This window comes from Carcharhinus amblyrhynchos, chromosome 1, assembly GCF_965287045.1.
Source record: "Carcharhinus amblyrhynchos chromosome 1, sCarAmb.v2.hapA, whole genome shotgun sequence".
NCBI classification, from domain to species: Eukaryota; Metazoa; Chordata; class Chondrichthyes; order Carcharhiniformes; family Carcharhinidae; genus Carcharhinus; species Carcharhinus amblyrhynchos.
Window position 1 is genome coordinate 130,903,143 of NC_137324.1, and position 14,389 is coordinate 130,917,531.

At 39.9% G+C, this 14,389-nt stretch overlaps 1 protein-coding gene across 3 annotated transcripts in view; it reads right to left on the reverse strand.

The window, feature by feature from the left end:
• The window catches only part of arfip1 (ADP-ribosylation factor interacting protein 1 (arfaptin 1)), a 182,213-nt gene that overhangs the window by 82,978 nt on the left and 84,846 nt on the right, over window positions 1–14,389 (reverse strand). For all 3 annotated transcript variants that reach the window (XM_080192629.1, XM_080192619.1, XM_080192611.1), the window contains one exon: window positions 11,703–11,771. In XM_080192629.1, the coding sequence (XP_080048755.1) occupies window positions 11,703–11,762 (60 nt within the window). In that variant the 5' untranslated portion in view covers window positions 11,763–11,771. The remainder of the gene's footprint in view (window positions 1–11,702; window positions 11,772–14,389) is intronic.

Consider the following 14,389-nt stretch of genomic DNA (forward strand, 5'->3'; position numbering starts at 1 on the left):
CAGGCAGCATTTGTGGAGAGAGAAATGTTTTATGTTGATGCTCTCCTCAGAAGCTGTCTGATCAACCAAGTATTTCTAGCATTTTTGGTTTTTTAAATCTATTTTACCCATGTTAAGAAAATATCTCAAAATCAAATAAATACTATTTCTGGTCAATTATGTTTTTTGTTATTAGCACTGCAGCAATTAATGTAATGTGACATAATTTAAAACAAATGTAATTTAGCACATGTTGGACTATTCATTATCCTTAACCTGTCGCAGCTTGTGGAATCAATGTGATGTTGATTCCCCAGCACTAAAGATAATTTTAACCTGCGTTCATTGGTCTGTCTGTATTTAATCCATGTAAATAGTGCGATATCCCATGCCCTTTACTCATTTGGTTCTAACAGGTGTTCACGATATCACAGTCAGATTTGTGGCACAATACAATCACATTGTAGGAACTTCAGGAGTTTAGGGAATTTAAATCAATGCTAATTTTTCTACTTTTATTTCAGATTTCCAGCATTTGTAGTATTTTGCTTTTCTATAAATAAGGTTTAACTTCACTATATAAAAGACAATAATAACTGTAGAACTACTTAGCTTCTCACAGTTAAAACATTTTTAGCTTTTCCAGGAAATTGTATCGGAATTCTGCCGTTTAAACTGCTATCTGTAAAATGCTGTAAAATGAATTTAAAAGTCTAAAGAATAGTCTGGTGAAGCACGGCATCAAGAAAATGCTAACTTCATCATCACTTCTGAAATGTCAGAATCCTTGGCTCAATAGTATTACTTTGTGTATTTCAAGTTGCATTCTTCCCATACAGGTGACTGAATGTCATGTAAATCTGCAGTTTAAGCCATGTTCCAAAATTTTTCCAGATATCTACATGCTGGCATTTAAATCTTAGCTTAGTGGCAGCATTGTCAGAAGGTGGTGGATTCAAATCCACTCCAGAGACTCCAGCAAATAATCTAGGCTGATGCTTTCATGTAGTACTGAGGACTTCAACCCAACAAAAACTGCTGTATTTCAAATGAGACATCAAACCAAGCCCACATCTGCTCCCTCTCATGGATGTAAAGAACATTCAAGTGCACTAAAAAAAGCAGAGAAGTATTTCAGCCAATAATTATTCCGCTGCCAATGCGTCTCACTTCACCACCCACACCAACCTATCTTCTGAAGGTGTTGTAATGTCATGATAGTTTCTCCTTGGGCACCCTGTTCAAGCAGTCATTTTGCATGTATAATTTTACTATTATTTTTCAGTTAGATAAGGAGCTGCATTCAGAAACTCTGATGATATTAAACTGGGTAGTAATTGAATCAAAGGAAGCAGTTTGAAAATACACAATACAATTGACAAATTAAGTATATGGGTTGATTAACAACAAAATTCATCTAAATACAGGCACTGGATGGAAAAATAAGAATATGCACCCTGTGAATGGTGGTGGAATACAGATAAGGTGGATTGAAATCTGGGAGTAATAGTGGACTCTACACCCAATACATCCAGCCAATGTTGCACTAGAAACCAAAACAGTTAAAACATATTTTTAGGAAGTTGGATCAAACTGCAATGTTCCAGTCAGACCGCATTGTGAATACAGTATCTGTTTCTGCTCACCCAAATCAGAGAGCCATTCAAAGGCAGAGATCTGTGTCAGATCTCCGGTGTGAAAATAAACTAGAGAGACAACTCCTTGGCCTGGAAAGAAGGCACCTGAGAGGTGATCTCACAGAAATATATCAAGTAATAATGGGGGAAATCATAGATCTAAATATTAACTCATATTAAATTGTGGGATCAGAACAAGGGGGATATATGTTCAACTGAGCATAAAATACTTTTAAGACTGATACCAGGAAATTCTTTTCCCTCTAAAAAGTATTGACCACTTGAAATAATAGATGGTTAATGCAGAAGCACCTGGTAAATTTAAGGAACAATTAGATATTGCAACTGAGGGAAGAGCTGCAAGTGTTTGTGGATAGATTGACAATTATAGAATAGGTGCTGTCACCTGTAATTAGTTCATGATCACAAGAAGCCACTTTGGACATTTTGGAAGAGCCAAAAATATAGGATCAATATACAAGACAAAGCCAAGAAATAATGCATGTGCGAAGACAATACATCAAAAAGCCTAGAGAAGTATACAGTGTGCAAGAGTGAAATTAGGAAAGCAAAAAAAAAATGCAATCAAGAAGCACCCAAAAGATGTTTAAAGATCTAAAAAGAGCAAGAGGATAACTGAAAAATATAAGGCCCATTAGAGATCAAAAAGGTCACGCAAACCAACCTCCTATTCATTGACTCTGTCTACACTTCCCACTGCCTCAGCAAAGCAGCCAGCTTAATTAAGGACCCCATGCACCTCTGACATTCTCTCTTCCACTTTCTTTCATCAGAAAAAAGATACAAAAATCTGAGATCACATACCAACCAACTCAAGAACAGTTTCTTACCTGCTGCTGTCAAGACTTTTGAATGGACTTACCTTGCACTAAATTGATCTTTCTCTAGACCCTAGCTATGACTGTAACACTACTTTCTGCACCTCTCCTCTCCTTCTCTATGAACGGTGTGCTTTGTCTGTATAGCACACAAGAAACAATATTTTTCACTGTATGTTAATACATGTGACAATAATAAATCAAATCAAAACCATGTATGGACATGGACAATGTGGACATGGTTCTTAAAAACTATTTTAATAGGTTTTCAAGATAGCAAGGGAAGATGCACACTTTGCAGTTGGAGGCGTGGAGGGGTGGACAGTGCAATATTAGATCAGATAATTACACTGGCAGAAGGAATATTCAGGGGGTTTGCATCCTTGAAAGTATATCATCTCTAGGCCTTTGCAAAATGGATCCCAAGCTGCTCAGAAAAGCAATGGATGAAATAGTGATAGCTCTACATTTCATGCTGGAGGGCTGGAAGACTGCTAACATTGTACTGTTGTTTAAAAAGGGAGAAAGGGACAGTCTGAATAATTACAGGCCTGTCAATCTAAGTTCTGCGCGAGACAAATTATTGGTATAAGTTCTGAGGGACAGTATAATTAGCCATTTAGAAAGATAAGGATTAATCAGTGACAGTCAGCATGGATTTGTCCAATTAACTTGATAGAATCTTTTGATGAACAAGCAGGGTCAGATCTACATAGATTTTAGCAAGAATTTTTACAATGTGGCAGAGAAGTCAGAAGAAGAAGAACCCCAGGGATCCAAGGGAAAGTAATAAGTTGGATCTAAAATTGCCTCTGTGTCAGGAAGTAAGGATGTAGAGATGCTGGCGTTGGACTGGGTAAACACAGTAAGAAGTCTCACAACACCAGGTTGAAGTCCAGGTTTATTTGATAACAATCCCACAAGCTTTCAGAAATGGTGTTCCTTTGTCAGGTGTGTGTAAACTGTGTGTGACTCTATATACCCTCCTCTGATCAGAACCTTCCACACATCTGACGAAGGAACACAGTTTCCGAAAGCTTGTGGGATTACTATCAAATAAACCTGTTGGACTTCAACCTGGTGTTGTGAAACTTCTTACTCAGGAAGTAAGGGCCAGGGTTAATAGATATTTTTGTGACTGGAAGCCTGTTTCCAGTGGAGTTCTGCAGGGTTCCTTCCCTTCTGAGGAGTATATCAATGATTAGACTTAAATGATTAAGAGGTTTGCAGGCGATACAAAAATTGAGTGTGTTATTGATTGTCAGGAAGAAAACGATAGCTAACAGAATGCTATCAATGGACTGTCAGATGGGTAGAAAAAGGGCAAATACAAGATACAAGAGCAGAGAGATTACATTAGAATTGTATAAAACATCAGTTAGGTCACCATAAGAATATCAGGAACCATTGTGGTCACCACATTTAAGGAAACGTGTTTGAGAGATTACAGGGGAGATGTCCAAAGATGCTGCAAAGAATGGAGAATCTTAGGTCTGAGGAAAGATTGGGTTGTCTCTTTGAAGTCTGAAAGGAGATTTAATTGAAATGTATAAAATTATATGGGACGTTGATAGAATGAATTAGAACAACCTATTCCAGTTAGCAGAGAGATCAATAGCCAAGGGGCAGAGTTTAAGAGAAGGACTATAGGGGAGTTGAGAAGAAATGTTTCCACCCAGTTGGGTGGTGGGATCTGGAACCCACAGCCTGAAAGGATGGTAGAGGCAGAAACCATCATCACACTTAAAAACTAATTGAATATGCACTTGAAGTGTTGTAACCTGCAGTGTTCCAGTCCAAGAGCTGAGAAGTGGGATTAGGTTTGACAGTTCTTTTACAGCTGGCACAAACACAGTGGGTCAAATGACATCCTTCTGTGGCACCAATATTGTATGGTTCCATATGTCTATCACAGCCAGCATAATTCATTTTGGTAAGTAAAGGGATGTGGACATTTTTAATGGAAATCAAACTACATTGATCCATATTCAAGTGCAGTTGAACAAGACAACTTCCATCTGTGACACATTTGGCAAAATGCTGGTTGAAAACATTGACATTTATATTTAAAATACAGCTGAAAGATTGGCATACTGCTTGAAGGCATATGATTCACCAGCTTGTCCCTGTCTGTGTGGAAACAACTAGCAACGTGAAGCTGAAAATAAAATGTGACAACTCATTATTATGCACATCGCCAAAAGTAATGCTGAATCAGCTCAGACCGTCTAATGTGAGGAACAAAGACTACTTCTCTTTTTTTAAAGAAGAAAGTATTCTGTTACACTAGGTGTGACCAAATCATGGCCTGTGCACCACAATCTGGCCCATCACACCTCTGTAACCAGCCTGTGGACTCCCTATTCAAACAATGTGCATTCACCAGTTGGTCCTCCCATCATAAACTGTTTCCTCTCCCGCATTTGCTGCTGATAGGTCACAGTTTGTGCTCTCTCTGCCTTTGGCCACGCTCTTTCTCTCCTCCTCCTGTGCAGGAATTGGCCACCTAAAGGTGCGGAGGGCTCAATGTGGTACAGCAACAAGGGAATCTGAGGAACAGCAAGGCCACAAAACAGTTCACGTTCAGCCCCCACAACCCACATGCTCTCACCAGTCAGGACAGCTAGAGTCTCAGACACGATGGAGTGAAGAACGCTTGTTCCTTCATAACATCCCGAATATCTGCTCACCAGTAGAAGGGCCAAACTTGGCGGCAAATGAGTGAGACTCTGAAAGACTCTGAGCCCGCGCAAAGGAGTCAGCAAGACAGCCCACGCAAAGGAGTCAGCGAGACAGTCGAGGAAGCCAATGCTGAAAAATTTCAGTAGGTCTGGCAGCAGCCTTAAGAAGAGAAAAGGCTGATACTTCAAGTCCAGGTGACTCTTTGTCAAAGCTCTTTCCAGCATTTTCTCTATTAGTTTCAGATTCCAGCATCCACAGTAATTTGCTTTTATCCAGTCTGACGGAAAGTGTGTGCAAGAGAGTGAGTGACTATGAATAAGTAAGTGAGCATGAGTGTGAACATATCTGCATAGCTGAGGGGGAGTCTGGGTGGGCGGGCGGGCGTGCGTGCGGGGCAATGCGTCTGTGCTGCTTATTCGGTTTGTTGACAATATGGCTGCTGGACACCTAGAGATCTCCTTGATTTGGCGCCAGGACATAAAGTGACATCAAAAAATGGGGAATCCAGAGAAAACGCTGCTTTTTTCTAGGAAGCTTCCTTCAAGCTCAGCTGTGAGCACAACTGCTTCGTTCTGAAATTAAAATGCTGCTCTACCTGCAAGTTTGTTCTGTTCATTGATTATGGCCTTATCCCTCTTCTTCCTTTTGTCAGTTATGTATCTACAATATTTATTTTTAAACTGGTTTCAGAATTTCTCCTTGCCATTTTCTGAAGCTTCCCCCTTCTCTCCACACCTACCAAGTCCTTTGTTTTCCTTTTCACTTTCTCATTTAGTTCCTAAGTAGTTCTTACATGCCTTTTTTATTAGATTCAATCTTCTCTCGTTACATATTCATCCAGTGTCCCATAATTGGTTAGCTTGTTATTTTGTTTTTAGTACAATACAACTCCCTTGAATTCTATTGATTAAAAAATTTTTTTTTTTCATTGATTCTTTGCTTGTGTCTGTTTCTTGATGTTTTCTGGCAATTTACCTTCTCTAGTTTCATCAACACTTCATTATGATCTTTTCAGATCTATTACCTTACTCTGTCATACTTATGCAGCTCTCATTTCTAATCTTGAGCCATATGATGATGTAATTCTACATCTACCAACATGTTCTCCCACTCTTATACCTATTTAGTTTCATCACCCATTACAAGATTCAGAAGTGATTATTTTCTTCTTGATAATGGGTGAGAAAAGTTATTTGGCCAGTGTAAAAGCACAATTCCCTTTCCTCCTGTTGCTGCCAGCTTATTTGATCTTATTGAAATCCCCCGTGGCTACTATTCTATGACTGCTCTCATCTCAGAGATTTACCTACACATTTTTTCCTCCCATTCCATTGCAAAGTGTCAATGGCAGGGGTTTCCAAACTGTGAGCTGCAACAAGCAACTGAGGTTGTCAGCTCCCTCTCTTCTGTGGCAGTAATTGTGATGTGGAGTGGAGGCTGAGATGGGAAGTCTTGGGATCAGCTCCAAGACCCCTTGGCGCGCACTATATATCTCCATATGTCGGTCGTGGGTGTGACCTAGATAAATCAGCTCCAGCCGCATAACTGCCTGCAACTGAGCCTGCAAAATGCCAGATGACAAGAACATTACTGTCTGTTCTGCTACACCCCTCCCCACTACCCATTGTTCTCACAAATCTCCCCCCACCGCCCCATCAGTTACCCTGCTCTCATTGCTCTACCCTCTACGCCCACATCCTCAACTCTGGGGCAATTTTAAGCTTCAAAATGGGGACACAATGGAGGAAGGTTTGAGAAGCACTGGTCTTTGACATATCCGCATTAAGATGACAAACTTCACCTTTCAACTGAATCCATATAGATTCTGTTTCTATAGTACTGTTCATTACATCCTTTTATTTGTACAGGCATTGTTGTTTTTTAATGAGGACACTCCTTTCTCCTCTTCAAAAATGTGTTATATCCTGCAAATTTAGTTGTTGATTCTGTTCTCTATGTGGCCATGCTTCAGTCATCCCTAATATATCTGGATGTCCCCCCAACAAATTATTGCCTCCAGTTCATCCGTTTTGATTTTAATAAATACGGACATCGCTGTAACAGCAGTTTAAATTGCTTTTAAATTATTTTCTCTGTTTTTTGTTATTCTCTCCGTTTTTTGTTATTCTCTCCCTTTGCTTTCAAGTGTTTTTTACCTTTGTGCTCCGTGAACTTATTTGATCTGGCCATTCACACCAGCCTTATCCTTCTTCAAGTTGTCCCTTAACCTCTTTTCTTCTTTTTTATTGTTACATTTCGATAATTTCAATCAGTCCCCTCTCCATTAGCCTTATTTACAGTCCTAGTTATCCCTTCCGCTCGGTGGCTTGTCCTAATGAAAATCCTCCTAACAGTAAACACTGCAATCATAATTTTATTGCCACCATTTTTTATCTAAGATATCAATTTACACCAGGGAGTGAATGATAGGCTATAATCTGAGCCTAAGGTCCCAACCAATTTAAAACATTCAAACCAATTCATAAGAAAGAAACCATATAAATATCTTCCTCTCCATCTATTATTCTATGTGTAATCAATAAGTTACTACATACTTAGGCAAAGTCTTTAAATAGCTGAATCAGCACCAGCTAGTTCAATGCTGTACTAATAAAGCTATCCATTAGTTATTTAGATCCTGATACTAGAGATATCAAGAGTCCCAGGATACCGGTTTGGAAACTGTAACATAAATGAATTACATACAATTTAGCGTATTGTAATTATTAATATCAAAGGATTAATCAAAGTTGAAGGCACATAAATTTTAGTCAGTATGTTATTAACACCGTGAAGAGGGTGTCGCACGGTGTAAATCCATCATTCGTTCAATTATTTCTGTGTAACTAACCACTGACATTATTTTAATCAGGCACTATTTCCATGGCAACGCCATCTTGGGCCCTCTATTCCTCCTGCAAGATAATTTTACATTTCCTGCTGAATCAAACTTGTCCTGCGGGTTGAAAGCACCTTTCACAAGCTGCTCTGTAGCCACAGAATCCTCTGGTTCTGGGTGTGGTATTAGCTGATTTTATTAAAGATGTAATCCAATTCTGTTTCTGGCTTTAGACCATTTACATTAAGGGAATCTGCTATTTTCAAGCCCTTAAAAAGTAACAATTTAATGCACCTCCTTTTTCCACTCTTAAAGCAGATAAGGAAGCTGATAAAAGGTCCAGTATGCTGAAAACTGCACCGAAAACAGTTATTAAAATATACTCTTTTATTTTGGGTCTTAAATTTTACTGTCGTCCAACATTTCACACTGGAATGCAGCTCACTGCTGATGGCACCAGCAGCAGAACAATATTAGGAAGCTTGAATTTGTTTATAAATGTGCCTGTTGCATCATCCATCAAACGCAGGACTGAGATCTCCCACGTATACCTCTAGTAGTGCATCTTGATTATGGGGCCATTTATGTAGGAACAAGGTTATTAAATGTCAAACACATGAAGTGATCCAGGAATAACACACATCTCCTAAACTCCTGGTTCCCCAAAGATGAAAAGCCTGTTTGAAGATGAAAAAGCTCTTTTTTTTGCCAAAAAGTTCAACATAAGCTGAACCCTTCTAGGTTAAACTTGAAATTTTTCTGCCAACTTTCACAAAACAACGTAGAAGTTGTTACACTAATAATTAGTTTGATATCCTGGATCAGTGTAATCAATTCCTCCTTTCTACAGCTTTGGAAATCAATACAAATTTACATTTATCCAGCACCTTCAACTTAGAAAAACACCAACTGCGTTTTATTGAGAGATAATCAGACAAAAGTGCATATCATGTTAAAGGAGCAGAGATTAGACGGGCAGTTAAAAAATCAGAGTTGATTTTGGAGGGGAGAAGCCAAAGGATGTAGGGAAGGCATATCAGAGTATGGGATGTGTAGATATTTATGGTGTCCACAGGATAGCTATCACAGGATTAGTCTGGAGGTGACAAATACAGACATGAGTGTTTCAGAGTCTTTGTGATAGTGTATCAAGTGATAACACCCAAAAGTTAGGAAGCACATGCAAACTTCAAGTGTAGAAACCTGTTGGAATTGTAATTTTATAGTAATAGTAGCTGAACATTTTTCGTGTATTATCTCAATCTCAGTATTGAAGTTGGAAGTTTCATTCTCCCTAGGTTGTAGGCAGTTGCTCAGTGGCCCTGGCCACACACTCAAATCCTCATCTCTCCAGAGGAGGGGGCCATTTAGGTGGTGAGCCTTTGCTAGTTCTCTGACAAAGCAATTAAGCCCCTCTTTTCCCCAAAAACACAAGAATGGGAGGAGTAGCAGATACGGTTTGTTAAGTACGTGCCATCATTCAACACAATCGTGGCTAATTTTGGGCTTCTTCCACTTTCTTGGCACTCTTCATATTCATGAGACACCAACAATTTGTCTAGCAGAAAAATCCAAAGATTCAAAACCCACTGAGTAAAGAAATTTCATCTCATCTCAGTTCGAAATGGTCAGTCCTTTATTCTGACATTGTGATCACTGGATCTAGATTCTCCAGTTAATAGGATCTCACTAAGACGCCTTATGTAGCATTTTCCAAACCCATGACTGCTACCACCTAGAAGAACAGGAGCAGTAGATACCTGGGAACACCACCATCTGGAGGTTCCCTTCAAAGCCACTAACCATCCTGATTTGGAAATTTATCACCGTTCCTTTGCTGCCACTGGGTCAAAATCCTGGAATTCCCTCCATAATTGCACTGTGGATATACCTACATCCCATGGGCTGCAGCGGTTCAAGAAAACAGCTCACAACCATATTCTCAAGGGTAACTAGCGATAATGGGCTATAAATACTAGCCTAGACAGCAACAACCACATTTCATAAATGAATTAAAAAAGAACTATCCTATCAAGTTCTCTCAGCCAGAAGGACAAGGTCAGTTGATATCTGGGAACATCACCACTTGAAGATCCCTTTCAATATCACTCACCATTGTGACTTGGAAATATATCACTGTTCCTTCACTGTCACTGCGTCAAAATCCTAGAAGCACAAAATTCCCAGAGTGCAGAAAGAGGTCATTCGGCCCATCAAGTCTGCACTAACTTTCAGAAAGCACACCCCATCCAGGCTCTCCCCTCCACCCATCTTTCATGTTTCAATGAGATCATTTTAAGGGTTGTAATTTTAAATTGTGATTATTTCCAACACATGAAGCACTGAAACTTGTCTCATTCACTTGTAGAGAAATTCTACAAATTCCTCTCTCTGATAACTCAGCAATGAGAACCTTTCCTTTAACGTTGAAACGTTCACAACCTCTTCACAGAGGTTTTTGCAGTATGGACATCGATTCAAAGAGGATATTCAGAAAGGAGAAACATGATTGGTTAGAGGCTTTTGATGACGAAAGAGAGAGACAGAGGCATTAGGAAGGGAATTGCAGGACAGCAGCCAGTCAACTAAAGACATGACTGCAAAAGGTATGGTGGAGGGGAATGTGATCTCACAAGAGGACAGGGCCAAAGAAGTCTTGGTGGGGAGAAAGGGATTGTAAAGCTGGAAAAGGTTACAGAGGGAGAAACAATGAAGGTATTTTAAACATGAGGATGAGAGTAATAACCAGAAGCAACTATACGGCAGTGAGAACAAGGGTGATATGATCTTGGTGTTGAATAGATGTGGGCAACAGCATTCTGATTGAGCTCAAGTTTGCAATTGAGCTGAAAGGTAGGTAAATCAGTCAGGAAAATAAGGAAGATAGACTTGCATGACTGCAGGACACCACAAAGCACTTTGCAGTCAATAAAATTTAGTTACTGTTGTAACAAAGGAAACATGGCAAACAATGCGCACTTTTGAATAGACAATTCAGATGAGGGGCTTAGCAACACTTGGAGAAGACTTGGCACTCTACAAATACCTGATCTGTCAGTTATGCGTTTTATATTAATACTAATTTAGATTTTTGCCACCAGAATTGCTAATTTGTTGTTCTGCACATTCCTTTCAGGGATGTTATTCTCAACAGTCATTTCCACAGAGTGCTTAACTATTAAATGCTTCCAAAACAACATTTCTTTCATGAAGGCTTACAGTATATTAGAAGGGAATGAACAAAAGATCACACATCACTTTAGGCCCATAAGATATATTGCCAAACTTCTTTCATCCACCTCGTATTATTCAAATGACTGTCTGCCTAGTTAGGTTCTACGAAGAACGTATATTTGGAGGTTTAAGTTAGAAGTAGCAGGGCACCAACAGTACTTTGGAAATCCCAAGCAAGTAATTTACTGGCCACAGTAAGATCAATCATCTTTCATTTAAGAGATAAAAAGAATGTACTATTTCACTCCCCTCCAGTTTCCAAGCCAAGGTTGTTTATCTGCACTAGAGGGATTTATTAGCTTTCAGCAGGAGCCATAAAACCTAACAGACTTATCATTCCCGTTAAAAAAATTCTGTCAGACCTGAACTATTACACTACTCGTGACTGGGCTAGGATGCAGCTAATGTTGTGATCATTCTGAGATAACAAATTTAAAAAAAAGGATATTTTATCCATACCCACTTAAACTGTTCCTCCCATGAATCACTTACCTCTCCATTACTGGTGACAGGAATTTCAGCTGCAGAATCTCGAGCAGGTGCTTCTGCCATTTCAGATTCCTTTAAAAAGTAAAATCAATTGGATTAGCTTTTTGTTTACATTTAGACAAGATTTACTATTGTTTTTGTGTTCTCAAAGGTTGACCCTGCAAGTAAGCACATCTTTCAACAAAAATGGTCACAAGCAGCACAGCAGGATCCGGAACACTACAAGACAGGTTGCGCAAGTTATTCCTGAAGATTTACAATCATATCTCAAGTTGAATTCATGCCCTTTTATTGCTAAAAGGGTTGATTAGATCATATATTTGGAAAAAAATTACAATGTTGGATATCATTTAAAAATGACTAATTCTTTATTCTCCATTCAATATTCAACTTCAAACAGTACTTTTTTTAAATACCAAAGTCAAATGAATCATGGGAAATGATCAATTTTAAGGAAATGGTTTGAGTACTTCTAAATATTATTATTACACAAATTTTTAAAAATCCATCTAAAATAATGAATGTGGATTGTTTGGCAACTGATGATCGTTCAATGAATTCTCAAAGACAGCCTAAACTGGGATTTTCACTGCAACTTCAAGCCGACTTGTGACACTGATAAATAAACTTTATTTCCAGTCCCTGTATACAACAGCTTGGTTGCAACTTAAACACTTAAAATGCTCCACTGATATTGTTCAGGCCATCAGATGGAGAAAGGAAACCTGCATCAATAAACATTTTATTCACCTACTTAAGGGATTACTAGAACTGTTACAATGCACAATTTGACATGTGGATATATTAAGATATCATAAGGCACAATTTGACATGATAGAGGATAAGATATCAAGAAGGGTATGTCTTAAAGAACACTTTTTTGGAGGAATGGTAGACAGAGACAGAGAGGCTTAGGGATTGAATTCCAGAGTTTAGGACCTTAGCAGCTTCTAAACCACATTTAACGCCACAATTCAATTTGGGGATGCTCAAGAGACCAGAATTAGAGAAATGTAGATATCTCTAAAACGTGGCATGGTAGTACAGTGGTTAACATTGCTGCCTCACAGCACCAGGGTCCCAGGTTCAATTCCAGCTTCGGTCACTGTGTGTGGAGCTTGCGCTTTCTCCCCATGTCTGTGTGGGTTTCCTCCAGGTGCTCCGGTTTTCTCCCACATTCCAAAGATGTGCAGGTTAGGTTGACTGGCCATGGTAAATTAACCCTACTGTCAGGGGGATTAACAGTGTAAATGTGTGGGGTTATGGGGGTAGGGCCTGGGTGGGATTGTGGTCGGTGTAGACTCAATGGGCCAAATGGCCTCCTTCTGTAGATATTCTCTGATTGTGGACTGAAGGAGATTACAGAGACAGATAGAGACAAATGAGGTCGTGGAGCAACTTAAAAACAAAGAAGTTGAAAATGGAACCAATGCATGTCTGCAAACATAGGGATGTTGGACGAATAAGATTTGATATGAGTTGGGACATGGATACTAGACTTTTGGATGACCTCAAGTTTAGGGACATAGAATGTGGGAAGCTGGCCAGGAATGCACTGAAATAATCAAGTTCAGAGGTAACAATGACATGGATGCTTCAGCAGCAGATCAGCAGAGGGAAAGGTGAAGTTAGGCAATGTAAATAAGGTGGAATCATAGAATCCCTACGGTACAGACAGAGGCCAATTGGTCCATTGAGTCTGCACCGACTACAATCTCACCTAGGTTCTACTCCCATAACCCCACACATTTACGCTGCTAATCCCCCTATTACGAGTGTCAATTTAGCATGGCCAATCAATCTAGCCCACACAGCTTTAGAGTGTCGGAGAAAACCAGAACACCCACAGGAAACCCACACAGACACGGAAAGTGTAAACTCCACACCGACAGTAACCCGAGGCCGTGATCAAGAAGGCGAATGGAATGTTGGCCTTTATAGCGAGGGGGTTAGAATATAAAAGTAGGAAAGTCTTGCTGCAATTGTACAGGGTACTGGTGAGGCCGCAGCTGGAGTACTGTATGCAGTTTCGGTCGCCGCACTTGCGGAAGGATATATTGGCCTTGGAGGGAGTGCAGAGGAGGTTCATTAGGCTGATACCAGAGATGAGGGGGTTGGACTATGAAGAGAGACTAAATAGACTGGGTCTGTACTCGTTGGAGTTTAGAAGGATGAGGGGGGATCTTATAGAGACATATATGATAATGAAGGGGATGGATAGGGTAGAGGTAGAGAGATTCTTCCTGCTTAGAAAGGATGGCAGGACTCGAGGGCACAGCCTCAAGGGGCGGGGGGGTGGTGGTGGTGCAGTTTAGATCGGAGTTGAGGAGGAACTTCTTCACTCAAAGTGTGGTGAATCTCTGGAATTCTCTGCCCGTTGAAGTGATGGAGGCTACCTCGCTAAATATATTTAAGTCACGGGTAGATAGGTTTTTGATAGACAAGGGAATTAAGGGTTACGGGGAGAGAGCAGGAAAGTGGAACTGATCCACTTCAGATCAGCCATGATCTTATTGAATGGCGGGGCAGGCTCGAAGGGCAAGATGGCCTACTCCTGCTCCTATTTCTTATGTTCTTATGGAATCAAACCCGGGTCCCCACCGCTGTGATGCAGCAGTGCCAACCACTGGACTACCGTGCCTGGAAATAGGCTGACTTAACAATGATGTGGAAATGTGATTGAAAGCTCA